We start from the raw sequence: 16,868 nt of genomic DNA, 5'->3' as shown, positions 1-16,868 counted from the left end.
TTCCCTGCCCCTCAAACACCAAGCGTGCCCAGGCCTGCAATGGCCTTCTTCTTCTCCCATCCTTCAGAACCACAGCTACCCTTCCACACCTCCTCCAGGCAGCCTCCCTGGACTCCCTCTCCTTAGAGGAGCCTCCCAGCATCCCCTAGTCACAGCAGGGGGCTGTGGCTCATGTTCCCAGGAGGCTGGGGCTCTGCCCCCCCCACTCCCCAGTACCCTGCAACAAGAACCAGCTCTCACCTGCTCCCCTAACTTCCTACCATAGGGTACTGATCCCAAAGCAGGGCGCTTAAAGTTTCTCTTTCAACACTTCACCCAATGCCTGAATTCTTTCTAGCCCAGCTTGTGCCTGCTCACCTCCACTGATGGGAGCCTCATTATCTCCAGGAGCAGCTCATTGGCTCTGATGTCTCCTTGTTGTGCCCTAAGAAGGTCATTCTCATTTCCATCCATTGACTCTCATCTGTTTGACAATTGTTGCTACTAACAGTGGAGATTACCAGGTGTCAGCCACTTTTCCTCTATCACCTTGTTTCATCCTCCCAGTGAGATTATTTCAGGGGTAAGATTATTTCAGGGGTAAGAAAATAGAGGCTAAAAACAAAGAACTTGGTCAGGAGGGCCACATCACACAGTGAGAAAGGCGTGGAACTGAAATGTGGACTGCAACAGGCTCGAGGCAAGGGCCCAACCAACCTGCCCCCCAACGTGCCAACAGGCCACGCCAGGCCCAGGCCTCTCACCCGTCACGGCTGCCTGTGTATTAGAAGGACTCCTCCACACTGAGTCTTCTTTTTCCTTAGAGAGCTCCCCGCCAGTCTTTGTCTGCAGATGACGTGTGGCCTAGCCATGGCGGGTAACTGATGTGATTTCAGACCAGCAAGTGGGGAGCAGAGGGGTAGTCAGAGGGAAACAGGTCCCCTGCCCAGGGGCACATGGGTTGGAGGAGGGTGGAGGAGATGACCCTGGGCCTAAGGCTTAGGACTGGAGGTGGCCAGAAATTCCACAACATCCCATGGAGGAAAGGTGCTTGGGTGGCCATGACAAGCTCTGCCTTGAATCAGACACTGCCCTGAACCAGAACCTTGAACCATGACAAGCTCTGCCTTGAACCTCCAACTGAAGCTGGCAGATTCTTCCACTAATCCAAGGTGATGCATTGGGCTGAAGATCTCAGGGCCAGAGAGATGAAAAAGTAATGAGACTCATTAATCCTGCCTGTAGTCTTTTCCCATGTGCCCATTGCTCAGCACCATGTCCTTAAAATTCCAGGGGAACAAGGAGGGTGTGAACTTTCCTTTCCTGTCTGGGTTTAGATCAGGCACTCCCGCAACAGATAACAAAATGTCGTGCCTCTAGGCTTCCTTCCCAAGACTCCAACTCCAGCTACTTCCAAAGAGTTAGATTACAGGAATCTGTGGTTTCTCTATATTCTGTCAACCAGTCAGTCAACAAACGTTCTCTGAGTACCGGCTGCATGGCTGGCCTTGTGGACACCAAGACAAACACCACACCCTTGGGGCTGCTGGGAATGAGGTGAAGGGCCCAGTCCACCCCTCAGCTCTGCCACTTACAACTAGCTGTGTAACCTTAGGAAGCCACAGAATCTCTTTGTGTCAGTTTCTTCATCAATGAAATGGGACCGTGATACGGTAGCTTCCTACCTCGTGGGAAGCACTATGGAAGTAGCTCCTTTTATTACTTTCCTTATCCTCAAATAACTCCAAGATGTTGGAGGGGACTAATGTGCAGACCAACTGTCACAATGCCAGGGGGAGAGCCGGGCACCCTGGGAGGCCAGGGGCAGGGCTGCTCCCCAGCCTCCACAAACATTTATGGAGAACCGCCCTGTGCCAGGCGCTGTGCTGGCCGCTGGGGACACAGAGAAGAACGGGGCACATTGTCCTCTCCTCCCTGCTCCTCCCCTCTGTCCATAGGCCCAGTCCCAGAACCCAGCACCGGGCGGAGGGAGGGTGGTGGTGGCAGGGGGCAGGGTGCGCCATGGACAGAATAGTGTGGAGAAAAGCAAGACCTGGGAGCCTGGAAATCAGGACACCCGGGTTCATGTCCTCCATTCCTGGGCCACCTAACCTTAGGTACTGCCTGGCCTCAGTTTCCCCATTAGAGCATGAAGGAGTTCAACATGATGACCCCTCCAGTCCTGACGCATTCTGACAGGTCACAATCCCACTCTCACCAAGCTTCCAACTCGCCCTAAGTGTGGTCCTTAGGGCATATCAGCCTGCGTCCCACTGAAGCAGGGGGGAAGAGATGCTCTCCTGGTACTGACTGGCACAGCCCAGCTGAAGAGCTGGCACATCGCATGAAATAGGGGGGCCTGGATCTAAAGGCGGGTTGTTTGAAGGGGGTGGGGGTGCTGGGGAAAGGCAGAGCCAGCTCCCACAGGCCCTATTCATGGCTGTCTCTGGGGAGGGAGGGAGAGCAGGATCATTAAAACCGGGCTTTGTCCAAATCCCTGACCAAGCCAATATCTCACCTTTGAACCCCTGCAGCCAACAGAGCAGGGCTGATGCCCCTTTGGGAGGGAAACACCAATGAACTGAGCCACAGTCCAAGGGCTATGGGTTGGCCTGGGGTGGGGGGGCATGCTGGGGGAGTCTATGAGCTGGTTCCACCAACACTGGATGGCCGCCTGAGGTCTCCAGTCCTCTGCCCAGCCCCAGCGTGACTACAAGCAGCCAGGCTCCAGACAAGCAACCAGGCTCCAAACCAGCAAGAGATTCACCTTGCTCTTGAGCTGTAGCTGCGAGATGGACCCTGATCAAGGCAGGAGTGACAGTGGGACCAGGGAAAGCTCAAAAAACAGGATGGCAGGATAATAGCATGGAGTCTCCAACCAGAGTGCCACATTCCCTCCTAGATTCTGCCACTTGTTAGGGATATGATTTAAGCCTAGCTATTAGCTCTCCATGCCTTGGTGGTCTCAACTGTTAAATGGGGACAGTAACAGTACATCACAGAGGTGATGTGAGGATTAAAGGAAGTAATTTTTTATAAATCCTGGCCCAGAGTCATTACTACCTACATCTTAACTATCAGGTGTATTAGTAAAGCAATTCCCACCTCCTTAAAAACACATTTTTTTTTTTCCAGGCACTAAGGTATATGTCTATTTGAATATATTTGCATCCCTTATGAATCTCTCCAGATTCCTCTGCTTGGAATCCAGTGTCACGGGGATCTACCTACCCTACTATCCTGGAAGAAACTTCCTTGTGGAATGTTCCGGGCCAGGCTGGGAGGCTGCCACTCGAAAGCCTCTCCCTACTGGTAACTACAGTCCTTCCTACTATCACTTAGTCCATTCTCCTGCTTTGTAGTCTCTTTCAACCTTACATACCAGGCAGCCCCTCTAAGTATTCCCTGCAATGAAGGATGAAGGACACGTGCGCCTGCCCACTCCTGCCCTGTTCTGCAACCAGCACCATCCCTCATCCCACTCCCATCCCCAGCAAACCGCTGCACCGCTGGGCAACCAGAGGGGCCTCCTGCATCCCTTCTCCACGGGCTCAGGGCAAGTCTGATGAGGGGGCAGAGAGGTCCCCATGTAGGCAGCCCAGCACAAGGCCTGCTCCCTGGGTCCAGTCCTTCTCTGCCTGGACTGGGATCCTTGAAAGCCTACCCCACTGCCCATGGTGTCCCAAAGCCACCTTCCTAACAGCACCCTCTTCCCCAAAGCTTCGCCTTATGCCCAGATCTCATCAGGGTACCCAGGTTCCATCCCTGGCAATATTTCTGTGTGGTCTCAGACCCAAATACCCACCCTGCCCACCCACAGGGCTTTTGAGGTTCTGAAATCCAGCACTGAAGGTAAAAGAGATTTATTGCTCTTACCATTCCCAAGGGGAAGGCAAGGCCTCAGATGCTGGAACAGGAGTTCCCAGCCACGTAAGGGTGGACCCAACCACTTTGGGAGCAAGTGGACGAGGCTGGAGCTAGGGGCCTTTGAGTTGTGTTTGGAGGCGAAATGACTGGTTATGTAATGAAGATTCAAATCGCAGGCCAATGAGCACATCTCAGCAAGAGCAGACACTTTTGGGAATAAGGCTGTTGACCTGGCAGAGGGGGTTGAACCCCATGGAATCAAACCCCATCCACCCCGAGCTGGGCCTGGGTGGGGGTGGACAAGATGGGGGGTGGCAATGAAGTATGTGTGGTTGGGGGTGGTTGTGAATCCATGGGACTCAGGCTTAATGACCTCCACCCCCACCCCCTGTCCATCCTGAATTTCAAGTTTGTAATTAGGAAACACTTTGGCTGAAAGGCGCAGGGAGAGTCTGGGAAGAGAGAATGCTCCAGGCTGAGGGAGAACTGAGCATATGTCCAGCTTCTGAGAAACACACCAGTCTCAAAGAGTTTGCAGAGCACCAGACCCCAGCTTCAGCATGGGGTGGAGGAAGAGGGGGAGGCAGCTGAGGAAGAGCATCACTAAGTCCTCCAGCCTTGTTAGGAGAGGAAGAGGCCTCAGCCCAGACCTTGACCGCAACCTGGACCCTGAGGCAACTTCTTTTCCAACCTGGGAAAGGACTGGCCAGACAGCGTCCAACCCTTGAACTTGGAAGGAGGGTGGTGCAGTGTTGGGGTACTCCAGCACCCGTCAACCAGGCTTGGAGGTAGGGGGCTGGCTCCAATGGGGCCCCGAGGTCCTTACTGGCCCCTCCCCAGCTTCAACAGCTGGCAGATGAAAGAACCCAAGCAAAGCAGCCCAGCGCTGAGTAATGCCCCTGGCACCCCGCACCCAGACCCACCCACAGCCAGTTCGAGGGGGCGGAGGGGAACGCAGCTGAGCCTTCGGGACCATGGGGTCCCGGGGCCCGTTTGTCTTCTCCCAGGAGCCAGTGGAGCGACAGACCCACTCCCTGAAGCTCATCGTGAGGTCAGGCCCGGCAGGGGGCGAGTGTGGCGCGGGGAGGGGGGTGTCCGGCCGCAGTGGCCAAGGACATCCCGCTCCGGGAACCCCCTCCCCCACTCCCTCTCCCTCCAGCTGTGCCGGGGCCTCGCCAACGGAAAACGAAAACTCGGGCAAAGGAAACAGCGGCAGACGCCCCGCCTGAAAAACCCGGACAAAAGGCGCGGGCCTCCCGCCCCCGCTGCCCGGCCGCGGGAGGCCTGGCACCGCCGCCCTGGTCGGTGCCCTCTGCCCTGGCAGCCCCGTATGCGTCCCGGTCCTCTGCCTGCCTTCCCCCTTCCCGCCCCCTTACCCGGGGCACTTCTCGCTCCGGCCCCCTCCCCCGGCCCGCCACCAGCCCAGGTTCCCTGCAGCAGTGCCCGAGGCGCCCGCGGCGTGCGCCCCAGGCCGTGCCCGCCGAGTGGGGGCGCCGCGACCCCGGCCCTGAGGCGCCCGCTCCCCGGCAGCGCTTGGATCCGCCCCCCTCCCCTGGCCCAGCGACCTCACCTGAGGGGGCCGGGGCTCCGGGCGGGGCGGGATCCCGACCAGGCAGAAGGCGACTCCATTCATCGGGCGGCAGCGGCGGCTCTGCGGCCTGGGCACTGCTGGGGGCGCGGGCCGGGACCCGGGAGGGGCGGGGCCGGAGGGGGTGGGGCCGAGCGCGGAGTGTCCCCCCCCCGGGGGCCAGCCCCTTCGCTCCGCCCCCTGCGCTCCCGACGGGGCGCACCCGCCGCCTCTCCCCAGAGCAGCTGACAGATAAAGGGGGCTTAGGCGGGGCTTTGCGCCGGCGGCGGAGCTAGAAGACAGAGCAGCCTGGGGAAGAGAGGACAATTTGGGCTGGCCTCCTGGGAACAGGCCCAAATGGATGGTGATCCTGGCTGGGGGAGGAAAGAGGACAAGGGCACCCAACCCAGAGCTAGCACAGGGAGAGAGAGGGATGGGAGAAGGAAAGGAAAGGGAAGCAGAGAGAAACACAATCAGACAGAAGTGGTCAGAAACAACGGCTGAGAGACACAGAGAGCATCACAGAGGCCGAGACAAGATAGAGACAGTGCAGAGTGCAGGAGAAGAAAGTCAGAGACGAAGATAGTGACCCAGGATTGAAGAGAGGGATAGACGGAAAAAAGGCTTAGGGAGCCTTCTGTCCAGAGACTCGTGGAGACAAGGACAGACAAGGGTAGGGGCAGGTGGGAGCTTCAGGGGCTCTAACCCCTCTGTCTAGAGCCTTCTTCCCAGGCAAGAGTCTCAGTCCAGGACCCCAAGAAGGCAGAGAAATGGAGACTGGAAGAAAGAGGCTGGGGCCCCCAGCCCTTCAAACACCCAGCCAGCCAGCCTGCCTGGGATTCAGGCTTCTGGACCAGCCCATAGATCTGCTCTGCCGTGGACAACAGTGAGGGCAGAGATGGCGCCAGGCCTTCCAGTCACAAGCTCCCCACAACCTTCCTTTGGGGTTTCATTCCAAGGTAGGCCCCAAGAGCCCCTGAGGTTGTGAGCCAGTTATTTCCTTGCCCCTAAGCAGGACCCCTCCAAGCCATTTCCTGATGTACCAGGAAGAATTGGTCCCTCAGTCCCTCATTTCTGCCAAAAAGTCCCTTCTGCTGTCTAACTGACATCCTTCCTACTTCCTGTATTTCCTACAGCCTCAGCTTACCTCTTTCCCATGCCTTCTTGCAGATTTAAAGGTCTCCCATATTCCTTCACCCAGATTATGAAGAAAAGAAGGCAGAGGCCACAGGTAGATACAAATGGGATTGGGATAAAGCAGGCAACAAAAGTGGAAGCCTGACTCTACCCACGGGAATCACCCACTTCCTCGGGGCAAGAAGACCTCATAAAGCCTGCCTACCTCGCCAGCTCCAAGTCTCCCCAGGACCAGGACTCAGGGGCCCAGACACCCACCAGGCCGTCCCTAATCCTGTGAGCCGGAGGAAGAACATACCGACTTGTTTTTAAATCTTACGTTTTATTTAATTTCTTTTCAGTTCCCTGGCAGCCCTTGGAAAGGGGATGCTCTCATAATGATGGAAGGGCCCTTCATGACTCCTCTTCCTTCCCCACCTCGCCTCATCAAGGTCATGTGCAACTGGAATTGTCCACCCCCCTCCTCACCCCACCCCCTGCCCCTGGCCCTTCTGAGAAGTCCTTCCATCTAACTGTAACGAATCATACTGCCTGTATTGTCTTGCTTGGTTTTCAAGAAGGTTCCTGTTTCTCCCTCCCTCTGTCCTGTAGCTCCAGGGGTTCCGATGCTGCCACGCTGGCTCAGGGGTCCTCCCCTTTCAGAACAAATGGGCTGTCTCTGTAAGGGGGAAGCAGTGGCACCGGGGGTCCAGACTGAACTGCCGCTGTAGGGGCAGCGGAGGAGGGTGGTGACCGCTGGGGTGCCCCTGGCTCACTTTTTCCAGAGCCTGATGCCCTCAGACACAGCGGGAGGCAGTGAGAGGAAATGAGCTCACACCCGCCAGCAGATGAATTCCTCCCTCCACAATGCACCGCGCTCACCTCCCCCACCCTCTCCCACTTCCCAGAAAGTGCGCTCTTCCCCCACCCAGCTGCCCTTCCCACCTCTTCCTGCACCTTGACCTGCACCCCCATTTTGTCCTGGCCCTCTCCCATTGATCTTCTCCAGCACTTCTTCCTCCTGTCCTTTCCCTCAGGCTCACGGGGTCTCACTCCCGGGTCCCACCACCCTCCCCCAAATCCACTCCATGCCTGGCACACGCTTTCTCTGGGGTTCCTGGAAGTAGAGCCCAGCATGGGTGGAGGGGGGGGGTCCCTCACTGAGGACCCTCCTTATACTTCTCCTCTTTCTAAGTTCCTCCCCCAGCCCAGTCACCTTCCTCTCAGTTCACAAATGCTTATTGGGAATCTTAATATATATGAGGGGGTGGGGGACTGGAGGTTGCCCCTGGGGGTGCGGAGAAAAGACCTAGCTCTTTCCCTTGTGGGGGTCCTAGTCTTACCAATCCTGACTCTGTAGTGAGATCTCCGAAAAGGAGCAGAGGAAAGCTTCCAGGATGAGGGGGCCTTGAGCTTTTTGGGGCTTCATGGTGAGATGGGGGGGGGCGAGGAATGGGGGTTAAAAACACTCCAGGGACAAGGACTATCATAGGCAAAGGCAGGAGAAAACAGATTCTAGTGATGTGGCTGGAGCCAAGAAGAGGGTAAGGAGGGTACATATGTGGGCAGGAAGCACGGAGGGATGAGGAAGGAACCGTGGGCGGGGCATATGCCGATGGAGTGACTGGGCCTGAGGCACTTAGATTCCAGCCTGGCTAGGAGGCAGGGATTTAAGAGGAGATGGGCCACCTAGCCGGAAAGACAGGGGGGTGCGGGCAGCAAGGAGATGCGGCTGGTGGGGAGATGGTAGCGGGGGAGACCGTGAATGAGGACAGGGGCAAGAAACATCAGAGGCCCCCACGACTTAGTGACCAGCTGGGTGTTGCGGGAAGGAGATGAAAAAATCTGGAGTGTTCTGAGGGAGAGGGGGCATGCCAGGCACTGTGCGTCCTTTGTATGTGTTATTCCAATTCAGCCTCACAAAGGAGCTTTGCAGTAGATACTATAATCCTCATTTTATGGATAAGGAAACTGAGGCCCAGAGAGCTTGAGTACCTCACCCAAGTCCACCCAGAATCTGAATCCGGGTGTTTGGGCTCCAGAGTCCACACACTTAACCCACAAGCTGTGTTGCCAAGTGGAAGAGTGACCAGCACCTTAAACTCTGGGTCTGTCTCTCCGAAGAGAGGCCTAAACTGGAGACACAGCTTTGGAAGTCATCAGTAGACCCAGGGCATTCCTGAACCGAGGAAGTGGCACTGTGTTGGGCAGAGAGGGCACCTTGGGCAAAGAGGGGACCGGTGGAGGCAGAGGCCAGATTTCACAGTGAGGAAGAGCATCATTGGGGATGAGGAAGTGGAGGCAGGACTGTTAAGAAAGTTAGCCCCACAGGGAAGCCCTGGGAGAGACTTGGGCAGAAAAGAGATGGAGGGGTGATGAGTTGAGTGAAGGAAGAAGCTGCAAAGCTCTAGGCTCTGTGTTCCCCAACTCCAGCTAAGGCAAGAGTTGGGAGGGGCAGTCAGGGAGGGGTCCTCCGACCAGAGCTGTCCACAGCCAGGATCAGGCCTGGCCCAGGACCCATCTAGGAGTTGCATGCTGTCATCAAGGAGCACTGACTCCAGAGTTCAAAGGCCTGGGGTCAGTTTCCCCTCCTGTCCACCTAGTCGTATGTCTTTGAAGAAAAGGACATGCTCTGCTCCTGTTTCGTCCTCTGCAATATGAGAACAGTAAGACCCTCTCTGCCTGCCTCCCCACTGGAAGCTCACACTTGATCATGGATTCAAAGCACCCCGGGAGCTGAAAAGGAGAAACAGTGCGTGGAAGGGGGGTTATTGGAACTGTGGGCCGGGTGGTGACCCTGGAGAACAGCGTCTGTCCTTCCACCGAAGGGGGAGGAGCACCCTCTGGTGGAGAAGGGCGGGAGGGCAGGACTAGAGGGGATGGGGAGGAGAGGCTTGTTCCTGTGACTCTGGCTTTCCAGCACCCAGCTTGTCCTCTGCTTGTCCCCTGAAAGCAACCCACCCCCACCTAAATGCTCACCTCTAAAGCATGTGCGGGCCCAGTTCATTCAAGGCAAAAGATATTTATTAAGCCCTGATTACATGCAAACTGCCGTGTCCGGTGGTGGGGACCGTCAATGTGCCTGCCCTCTTTGGGCTCAGATTCCAGGGAGAGCAAGATACAGCAGAGGATGGCTAGGTCAGGGCTGCAGTGTTGTACAAGCAGTGCACTGAGGAAAACAAGAGGGGCCTCCCATAATGAGGGCAGAAGGCAGGGGCCCTGGGAGGCTGGGTGTGTGGCTAAGACCTTGAAGGCCATCACAGGGCAAGTGGCAGAGGAAGGAGGCCCAAAGCTGAGAGCTGGGGGATAGGGGGTGCAGGGGGGGGTGCCCAGGTTCTGGCAGAAACCCCCGGCATCCCACAGAGCAGACCTCGCTGAGCATCTTTAATGGTGTAAGGGTAGGGCAACAGGCCACTCAAGAAGATGCCAGTCCCCACCCTCCTCCCTGCCACCAGGTCCCTCAGGAATCCCACCCAAACACCCCTCAAGGAGGGAAGCTACAGAGCCTCTAGACTGGCTGGGGCCAAGGGCCATTGGTAACCAGCCAAACAGCTGGGAACTCAGGCCAGAAACCTCTGGACAGTTGGCTCAGGGGTGGAAGCAAGGGGCTGTGGCTTCTCTAGGCTGGCAGCCGAGCAAACAAGCCACACCCAGTAAAACCCTGGTGTCAGGGCAGGGAATAGGTAAGAGATGCCCAGTCCTGCCATTCTCCGCCAGCGACCCCTCAGAGGAACCGTGTTTGTCGTGATGCGGGGACAAGGAAGAGGCCTTGGGCTGGGGTCCCTGCCCTTGCAGGCTCCCAGCTGTGTGATACTGGGGTGTGACATCAGTCCCGTGGCCTGCTCATGACCTCCAAGAACCACGATGTCACCTGACCCATTGCCAAGATGTGTTCAAATGAGTTGAGTGCCTACTGTGTGCCAGGCTTTTTACAGACATGATTTTATCTACACCCAATGAGCACCCTGTAGGGTAGGTGTTATTATTAGCCCCACTGTATAAACGAGGAAACAAGGTCCGAAATTTCAGTAACTTGGTCAAGTCTGATGCCAAGCCTCCGCTCTATGAAGCAGGATCTGTAGGAGTAGCTAGGCCCGGTAGTGTCTTCCCAGATCCAGGAGGCTAAATTCTGAGGTTCTATTCAAGGGCATTTAAATTCTTCCAGCAGCTGGCCTGCAGTCCTGCTTTTGCCACAGGCCCCCAGAGCCCGCCCAGCTCTTCTACGGAAGCCTTGCACACAAGGGGGCCACGACCCACTCTCCTCCCTGTCTCCATTGTGTCCTTCAAGGAGAGGTGGAGGGGCAGGGGAGAGGAGGCAAACATGGAGGGAAGGAAGAGAAGGGGAGGAGAGGGGAAGGGAAGGGGAGGGGTAGCTCCCACCTCCCCCTGGAAGCTCTGGAAATCCCCAGCAGCTGCTCCCTCTCCTCTGTCTGGCTCTGAGCCAGGCCTAGGAGGGAGAGGGGAGTTAGATGGGAAGAAAAGAGGGGCAGGGCACTGACCACAGGGGGCAAGCCCCTCCATCTGGGCACCCCCCCCCCGTGAGATTCCAGGCATGCTCCCTTTTAAGAGACCCTACATGCCAAAATCCACGCATACCACACAGACACATTGGGGCGGTTCTCGCACTATAAAAGGATCCTTCGCTTTACAAGAGGGCTCAGCACACGGGAAACTTAAAATAGGAGCTTCCCTTGGTGGGGTGAAAGAAGCTCCGATTTCAGAAGCGCCCCGTACACACCATGTTTCCGGCTCCTCCAGAAAGCCAGTGACACCCATGGGGCCAGCAGGGCTGGGGCTGCCTTCAGACATTAACATCGGCCTGGACACGTCCCTGGTCATGCTGAACATCAGCATCCCCAGCTGGGGGTGGGGGGTGTGACTCACAGTCCAGCGGACAGGCTGACTGCTGTGCTGCTTGGCAGAGATGTCCTGGGACACCTAGAAAGGACCGCGACAGCCACCGTTCACCACCACTAGCAGGGATTTCATAGCGGCCCAGAGAGAGGACAGATATACAAGACCTCCCAGTGTCCCTTTGATGGGCGCGGGCAGGAGCCCAATGTCCTACTCTCTCTTCTCTCTCCTCCCCTCCGCCATGCCAGGGCACAGAGGAGCCAGAGTCTGTCCTCTGGGAAAGAGGAAACAGCTGACCCCTAGAAGAGGTCTAGAAGGCTGATGGGGGGGGCAACTGAGGGCTGCTTTTAGGAGCAATTCAGGCTGAGCTGCACTCCCAGTGAGCTACTTTCTAGGCAGAAAGTAGCAATGATCCCTAGCCCTACCCCCCTTTTTTTGTTTATTGAGGTGAAATTCACATAACGTAAAATGCACTGTTTTAATGTAAGCAATTCAATGGCATTTAGGACTGTTCCCCCAGCCCCCACTTGTTGATACTCAGAGTGGAGGACAGCAACAGCAGATAATGACGAATGGAGTCCCCTTCTCCCTGCCAGGCCTGGTTCTGCCACTGGCCATTTAAATTAACAATGAAGATCCCAAACAGGCCTAGAGACTAGACCAGCCCACAGATCCTCCCCACACAGCACACGCAGCCCCCAGGGGAAGATGTCCAGAGCATTCTCGCCTCCCCAGAACTTAGGCTCACCCCCACCCCTGACTCCTTACCCCTACCCAGCCTCCCGCCCCTCCTCATCACCACCACAGTCAACCCAAGAACCCCTCTGCCAAAGGTAGGGGGTCTGCGCTCAGTCTGAAGGGGAGAGGTCTCAGAGCCCAGGGCCCCAGGCCACTGCTTCAGGCAGAGCATCCCCAAAGAGCCCAGGAGTGCGGACAAGCCCAGCACTTAAAGGCACACCCAAGAACAGAAAATCCCACCACTCCAGACCCCACCCCAAGACCTCCTACCAAGTCAGGATTATGAAGGGAGTAAGGCAATCTCAAGAGCAGCGCCCTCACTCCCGCCCAGGCTGCTGCCTCTCAGAGCAGGAGACTGACTGCCAGTCCAAATAGAGGCCCCCCTCACTCACCTAAGGGGACTGACCCCCCCTTCTCCATTTGCTGCACACCCTGGAGGGGGTGAGGCTCTCTAGCCTTAGGGAGTCTTCACCCCTGCCCCTTTCTGATGGCGATTGTGTAAATGAAAGTCCCCGGGGCCTGGCTGGGGTTGTAGGTCTGCCTTTGGGGGGCATATGGAGAAGCTGCCCAGCCCACCCCATCTTTTCACTGCCATGAAATGGTGGCAGCAGCTGCTGCAGCTGCTGTAACCGGGTGGGGAGGGGCGGGCTGGGAGAAGACCCTCCATGTGTAGGTGGGGGAGGGAGACGGCTGTGTCCTGTCGCTGTGAGGTCTCGCTAGGGGGTCGGCGGTAGTTGGCGTGGCAGAGCTCCCTCCGTCTCCTGTCACTCCTTCATTCCGCAGAGCCTGCAGCCCCCTCAGGCCTAGGATCCTAGCAAGGGCTGAGACCTTCCCGCGAGCGGAGGGGGGCTTCTAAAGGAGGGTGCTCTCCTGGGTGGGGAGAGAAGCAGCGTGCGCGCCCTCTGTGAGCGCCTCCCTCTGTGTGTGTGTGCGTGTGCGTGTGTGTGTGTGTGTGTGTGTGTGTACCCACTAGCTCAGTGTCACACCAGCCTCATCCCTCGCCCCAAGCTCCCGCCGGACTCGGAGCCTTAGCGCCCCAGACCCCCTCCCCCGCGGCGCGCCCACCCTCACCTGGTGCTTACGGCCCCCGCCCTGCCCTCCCAGACGCGCCCCCGCGCCCCGCGCCGGCCGACCTGCTCCATGCTACTGTCCGCTACGCCGTCCTCGCCGCGCCGGCCCCGGGGGGCGCCGGGGGCGGCGGCCCCTCCATGCGCCCTGTCGGTGCGGCAGCCGGGCGACCGCCCAGCGCGAGGAGCGCGGGTTGTCAGCCGCCGGGACCCCCGCCCCGCCCCGCAGGCCCCGCCCCCGCCCCGCCCCGCCCCCTCCCACCCGCGGGTGGAGGCGCCGCGCTCACACCCGCGCGCGCGCCCGCGCGCATTCGGTCACACACACACACACACACACACAGAACGTACACCCGCTCACATCCAGGGGCTCATCCCCGCCAGCACACCTTGTTCTCCCTGTCCTGGGGACATCGTTCTTCCAGAGAGGACACTCTCCCAGGGAAGACCCTGGCTTCATGTCCGAGATTTAGGACTTAGAAGGGCCCCACCCCTCATGTTACAGGGGCCACAGAAGGGTTTGCCGGAGGCCACACAGCAGCTTAGTGACAAAGCTGACCCTGTGGCCCAGATCACTGTCTCCAGGCTGATGCCCCTCCTCCAGGGTTGCCTGAGAGCAGGTCAGAGACACCCAGAGTCTGGGACACAGGGGGACACAGCACTGTCCCCTCCACTCCCCCCGCCCCCACTGCCTATGAGCAGGGGTCTGGATCCTGTGACCTTGTGAGGACAGGAGATGGTGGGGAGGCATCATCCCTCCTGTCAGGATCCAGCCTCTATTCAAATGTGTTCTGAGGTCCTTGGCTGGGCGTGGGGAGCAGAGACAGAGATTCCTGTCGCCTACCGGGTGCCCTGCCCTAGGCATATGCCAAGCAGGAGGAGGGGCTGAACTCGGGCCACTGCCACAGAATGGTCCTCTGAAGCCCCCAGTGCCAGCCAGGCACCTAACTGGTGGCAGGGCAGCCACCCACTCTGGGAAAGACCAAAGAGGTGTCAAAGAGACCACTTCCCCACTGACACCCCCCCCCATCAGAGGTGGCTCCTGATGGCCCACTGCCCCTCTGTCCTGCCTCTGACTGGATAGGGCGGCACTGAGGGCGATGTCACATGAGCAGGCATGTGAGAGGCCGGCGTGCTGCCCAGGAGTGAGGAGTCCAGAGCAGACAGGGCTGGGAACTAACCTGCCCTGAAGCTGGAAGCAGGGTGGGAGCGTTGGTGGGCAGGGGCTGGCTGCCTCAACTCCCTACCCCCCCCAGGCCAGTGCCCAGGCTGGCATGAAGGGGGGTTTACCCCCTCCCACTGCACCCGGACTCTTTGTTGGGCACCAGAGGGTGAGGGGGCAGAGGGCGGGAAGCTCAGATGGGGCGAGTTAAGATCCTCAGTGGGCCCAGACAAAGGGGGCTTTATAGGCTGGGTGTGGGGGACAAACTGGGGGGAGGGAGGCAGGAATGCAGTCCGGGGAGGCCCTGAGCTCAGGGGCAGCCTGGCTTGGGGCTGAGGTTGGACTCCCCCGGTCCTCCCACGCTTTGGCCCTGTGGGGTATTTGCTGTTTGCTCCTGGAACTACAGCCAGGAGTCCTGGCAGCCCTTCTTCCCAGGCTGCCCATCTCTTCAGGGGTCTGGTGGGGACTCACCACACACTCCCAGTCTTTCCTGCCCTGCTGGCTGCCCCCTCTCTTGGCTCCCCTGCCATGCCCTCTCAGTAGCCTTGTGGCCGCTGTCTGCTACCCAAATGAGTGAGCGCCCTGCTGGCTGCCTGGGGAGGGGAGGGACAGATTTGGGTGGGGTCACAAGGCTAGGGGGTCAATGGGGCCCTTTGTCTCTTCAGAGGGAGCCTGTCCTGGGCTAAAGAGACAGGAGACTGGGAAGAGTGCTAATGGCCAGCATGCATGTACCCCAGACTCTAACCCTGCCTCTCCCAGGTCCTGGTGGAGCTGGGCCCTCTGCTGTGAAGGCAGGGTCCATTCTTCCTAGTTGTTTCCCACTGATTGTCTTTCAGGAATGAAGCAGCCACTGGGAAGTGAAAACAAGGAGGAGGAGGTGGCTGTGGCAGCAGCAGCCACCCACGATGGGTTTCTGGAACAGCTGCTGCTTGGCTAGACCTAAAGTCTGGGCTTGGGCTTTGCAAGGCGGAGAACTGTCTGTCCCCAAAGATGCTGAGCGGGCCCTAACAAATAGACTCCTACTAGCCAAAGTCACAGTGGCTAGAATGCTAAACCCAGAAGCTATTCAGGAAGCCCCATAAGCAAAGGGTCCCTGTGAGGACTGCAAGATCCATGTGTGCAGCCTCCCAATTCTCCCTCTTCCCTGGCAGCCCAGGGCCTCGACAGGCTCTGGCTCTTTATTTCTTACTGCTCCTCCCCACGTGGCCCAGAACCTTCAGCTACAGCCTTACCGTAGAGGGGCAGCAGTAGAAGGGGGCAGGGCCCAGCCCAGGTCACTTGACATACATCTTATTGAATCGCCTTCATAAGATTAAAACGACACTTGTCTTGTCTCTTAATAAGTGTCTTGGGCAGAGGTGCCCAGATGGCTCAGTCGTTAAGCATCTGACTTTGGTTCAGGTCATGACGCATAGGGTCCTGGGATCAAGCCCCGCATCAGGCTCCCTGTTCAGTGGGAAGCCTGCTTCTCCCTCTCCCACTCCCCCTGCTTGTGTTCCCCCTCTGACTGTGTCTCTCTCTCTCAAATAAATAAATAGAATCTTAAAAAAAAAAAAAAGTGTCTTGGGCAAAAACCTCATTTTGGGCGGTGGCGGTGGGGGTGGGGGGAAGCCCCAGCCTGGTCAGCACCAAACTTTCCAACCATCACTTTGAGAAGCTTTGAGCCCCACCGCGGGGAGACTGACCAAGATTCAAGTCCCATGTCTGCCATTCCGTAGCTGGGTGGTGCACTCACGTCTGAGCTCCAAGCTTCCTCATCCATAAGCCAAGAGTGATGTCAGCACCACCTCACAGGGTTGGTGGGAGACTGGGGTGGGAGTATAACATTCTGGGCCCACTGACAGACACATAAACCATCAATGGAAGTTGAGTGCTTTCTACAAAGAGCTGAGTTCATTCACCTTATGTTGATTATTTATTAGCTTTCGTGTATCAGGTGACAGTTTTTAACCTTGTTCCCAAATTCTGGGACACCATACTGGCTACAACCAGGTGTTTCTTTGGGGGTGGCATCTGCCTCCCACTGGGTGGGGAACAGAAATGAGGAGGGCAGTTTCCTGATGCTGATTTCTGCTCCGCCCCCTACCCCCCAGCCACCCCTCCCAGCCTCCTTCCCTTCCCCTTGGAGCCTCAAGGGCTCCCTGAGGAGCAGGAGAAGGCGGGGGGGGGGGGGGGGAGGATCTGAGAGCCATGGTTAAGGCCGGCTACTCCTAGAGTGGGGGTGCTGTGAGTCTGAGAAGGGAGGAAGGAGAAGGGTTACCCAGGAAGGAGATGAGCAGGAAGGGGGGGCATGGACTGCGGGCCGCTCCTCCACCTGCTGCTCTGTGAACAAAGCCAAGAATGATGCAATTCTGGCCCCGTTGCAGCTGAGGCTCTAACCAGGCCCTGAGAGGAAAAGTGGGCATCAAGGGTGGGGGGGGGTGCAGATGCGGGGGGGCCTGTGGAAGCGCCGGCTATAGATCCCCAGCCCAGCATGTAGCTCCCGGACTCCTCCTAAAACCCCTCACCCAAGGTCAGACCC

General features: G+C 57.9%; 1 protein-coding gene across 5 annotated transcripts in view; it reads right to left on the bottom strand.

Moving 5' to 3' along the window:
• ARHGAP23 (Rho GTPase activating protein 23) overlaps positions 1 to 13,396 on the bottom strand; it is a 78,330-nt gene extending 64,934 nt beyond the window's left edge. For 4 of the 5 annotated variants that reach the window (XM_082704726.1, XM_082704730.1, XM_082704727.1 and 1 more), the window contains exon 1: positions 5,417 to 5,546. In XM_082704726.1, coding sequence (XP_082560852.1) covers positions 5,417 to 5,479 — 63 coding nt within the window. In that variant the 5' untranslated portion in view covers positions 5,480 to 5,546. Of the gene's footprint in view, positions 1 to 5,416; positions 5,547 to 13,254 lie in introns of those variants that run through there. The other variant, XM_082704729.1, reaches the window with a different exon arrangement.
• Positions 13,397 to 16,868: the final 3,472 nt, after the last annotated feature.

This window comes from Mustela nivalis (genome assembly GCF_964662115.1).
Source record: "Mustela nivalis genome assembly, chromosome: 17".
Classification (NCBI taxonomy): Eukaryota; Metazoa; Chordata; class Mammalia; order Carnivora; family Mustelidae; genus Mustela; species Mustela nivalis.
Note: the sequence above shows the minus strand (reverse complement) of the source record. Positions and strands in the feature narration are given on the sequence as shown.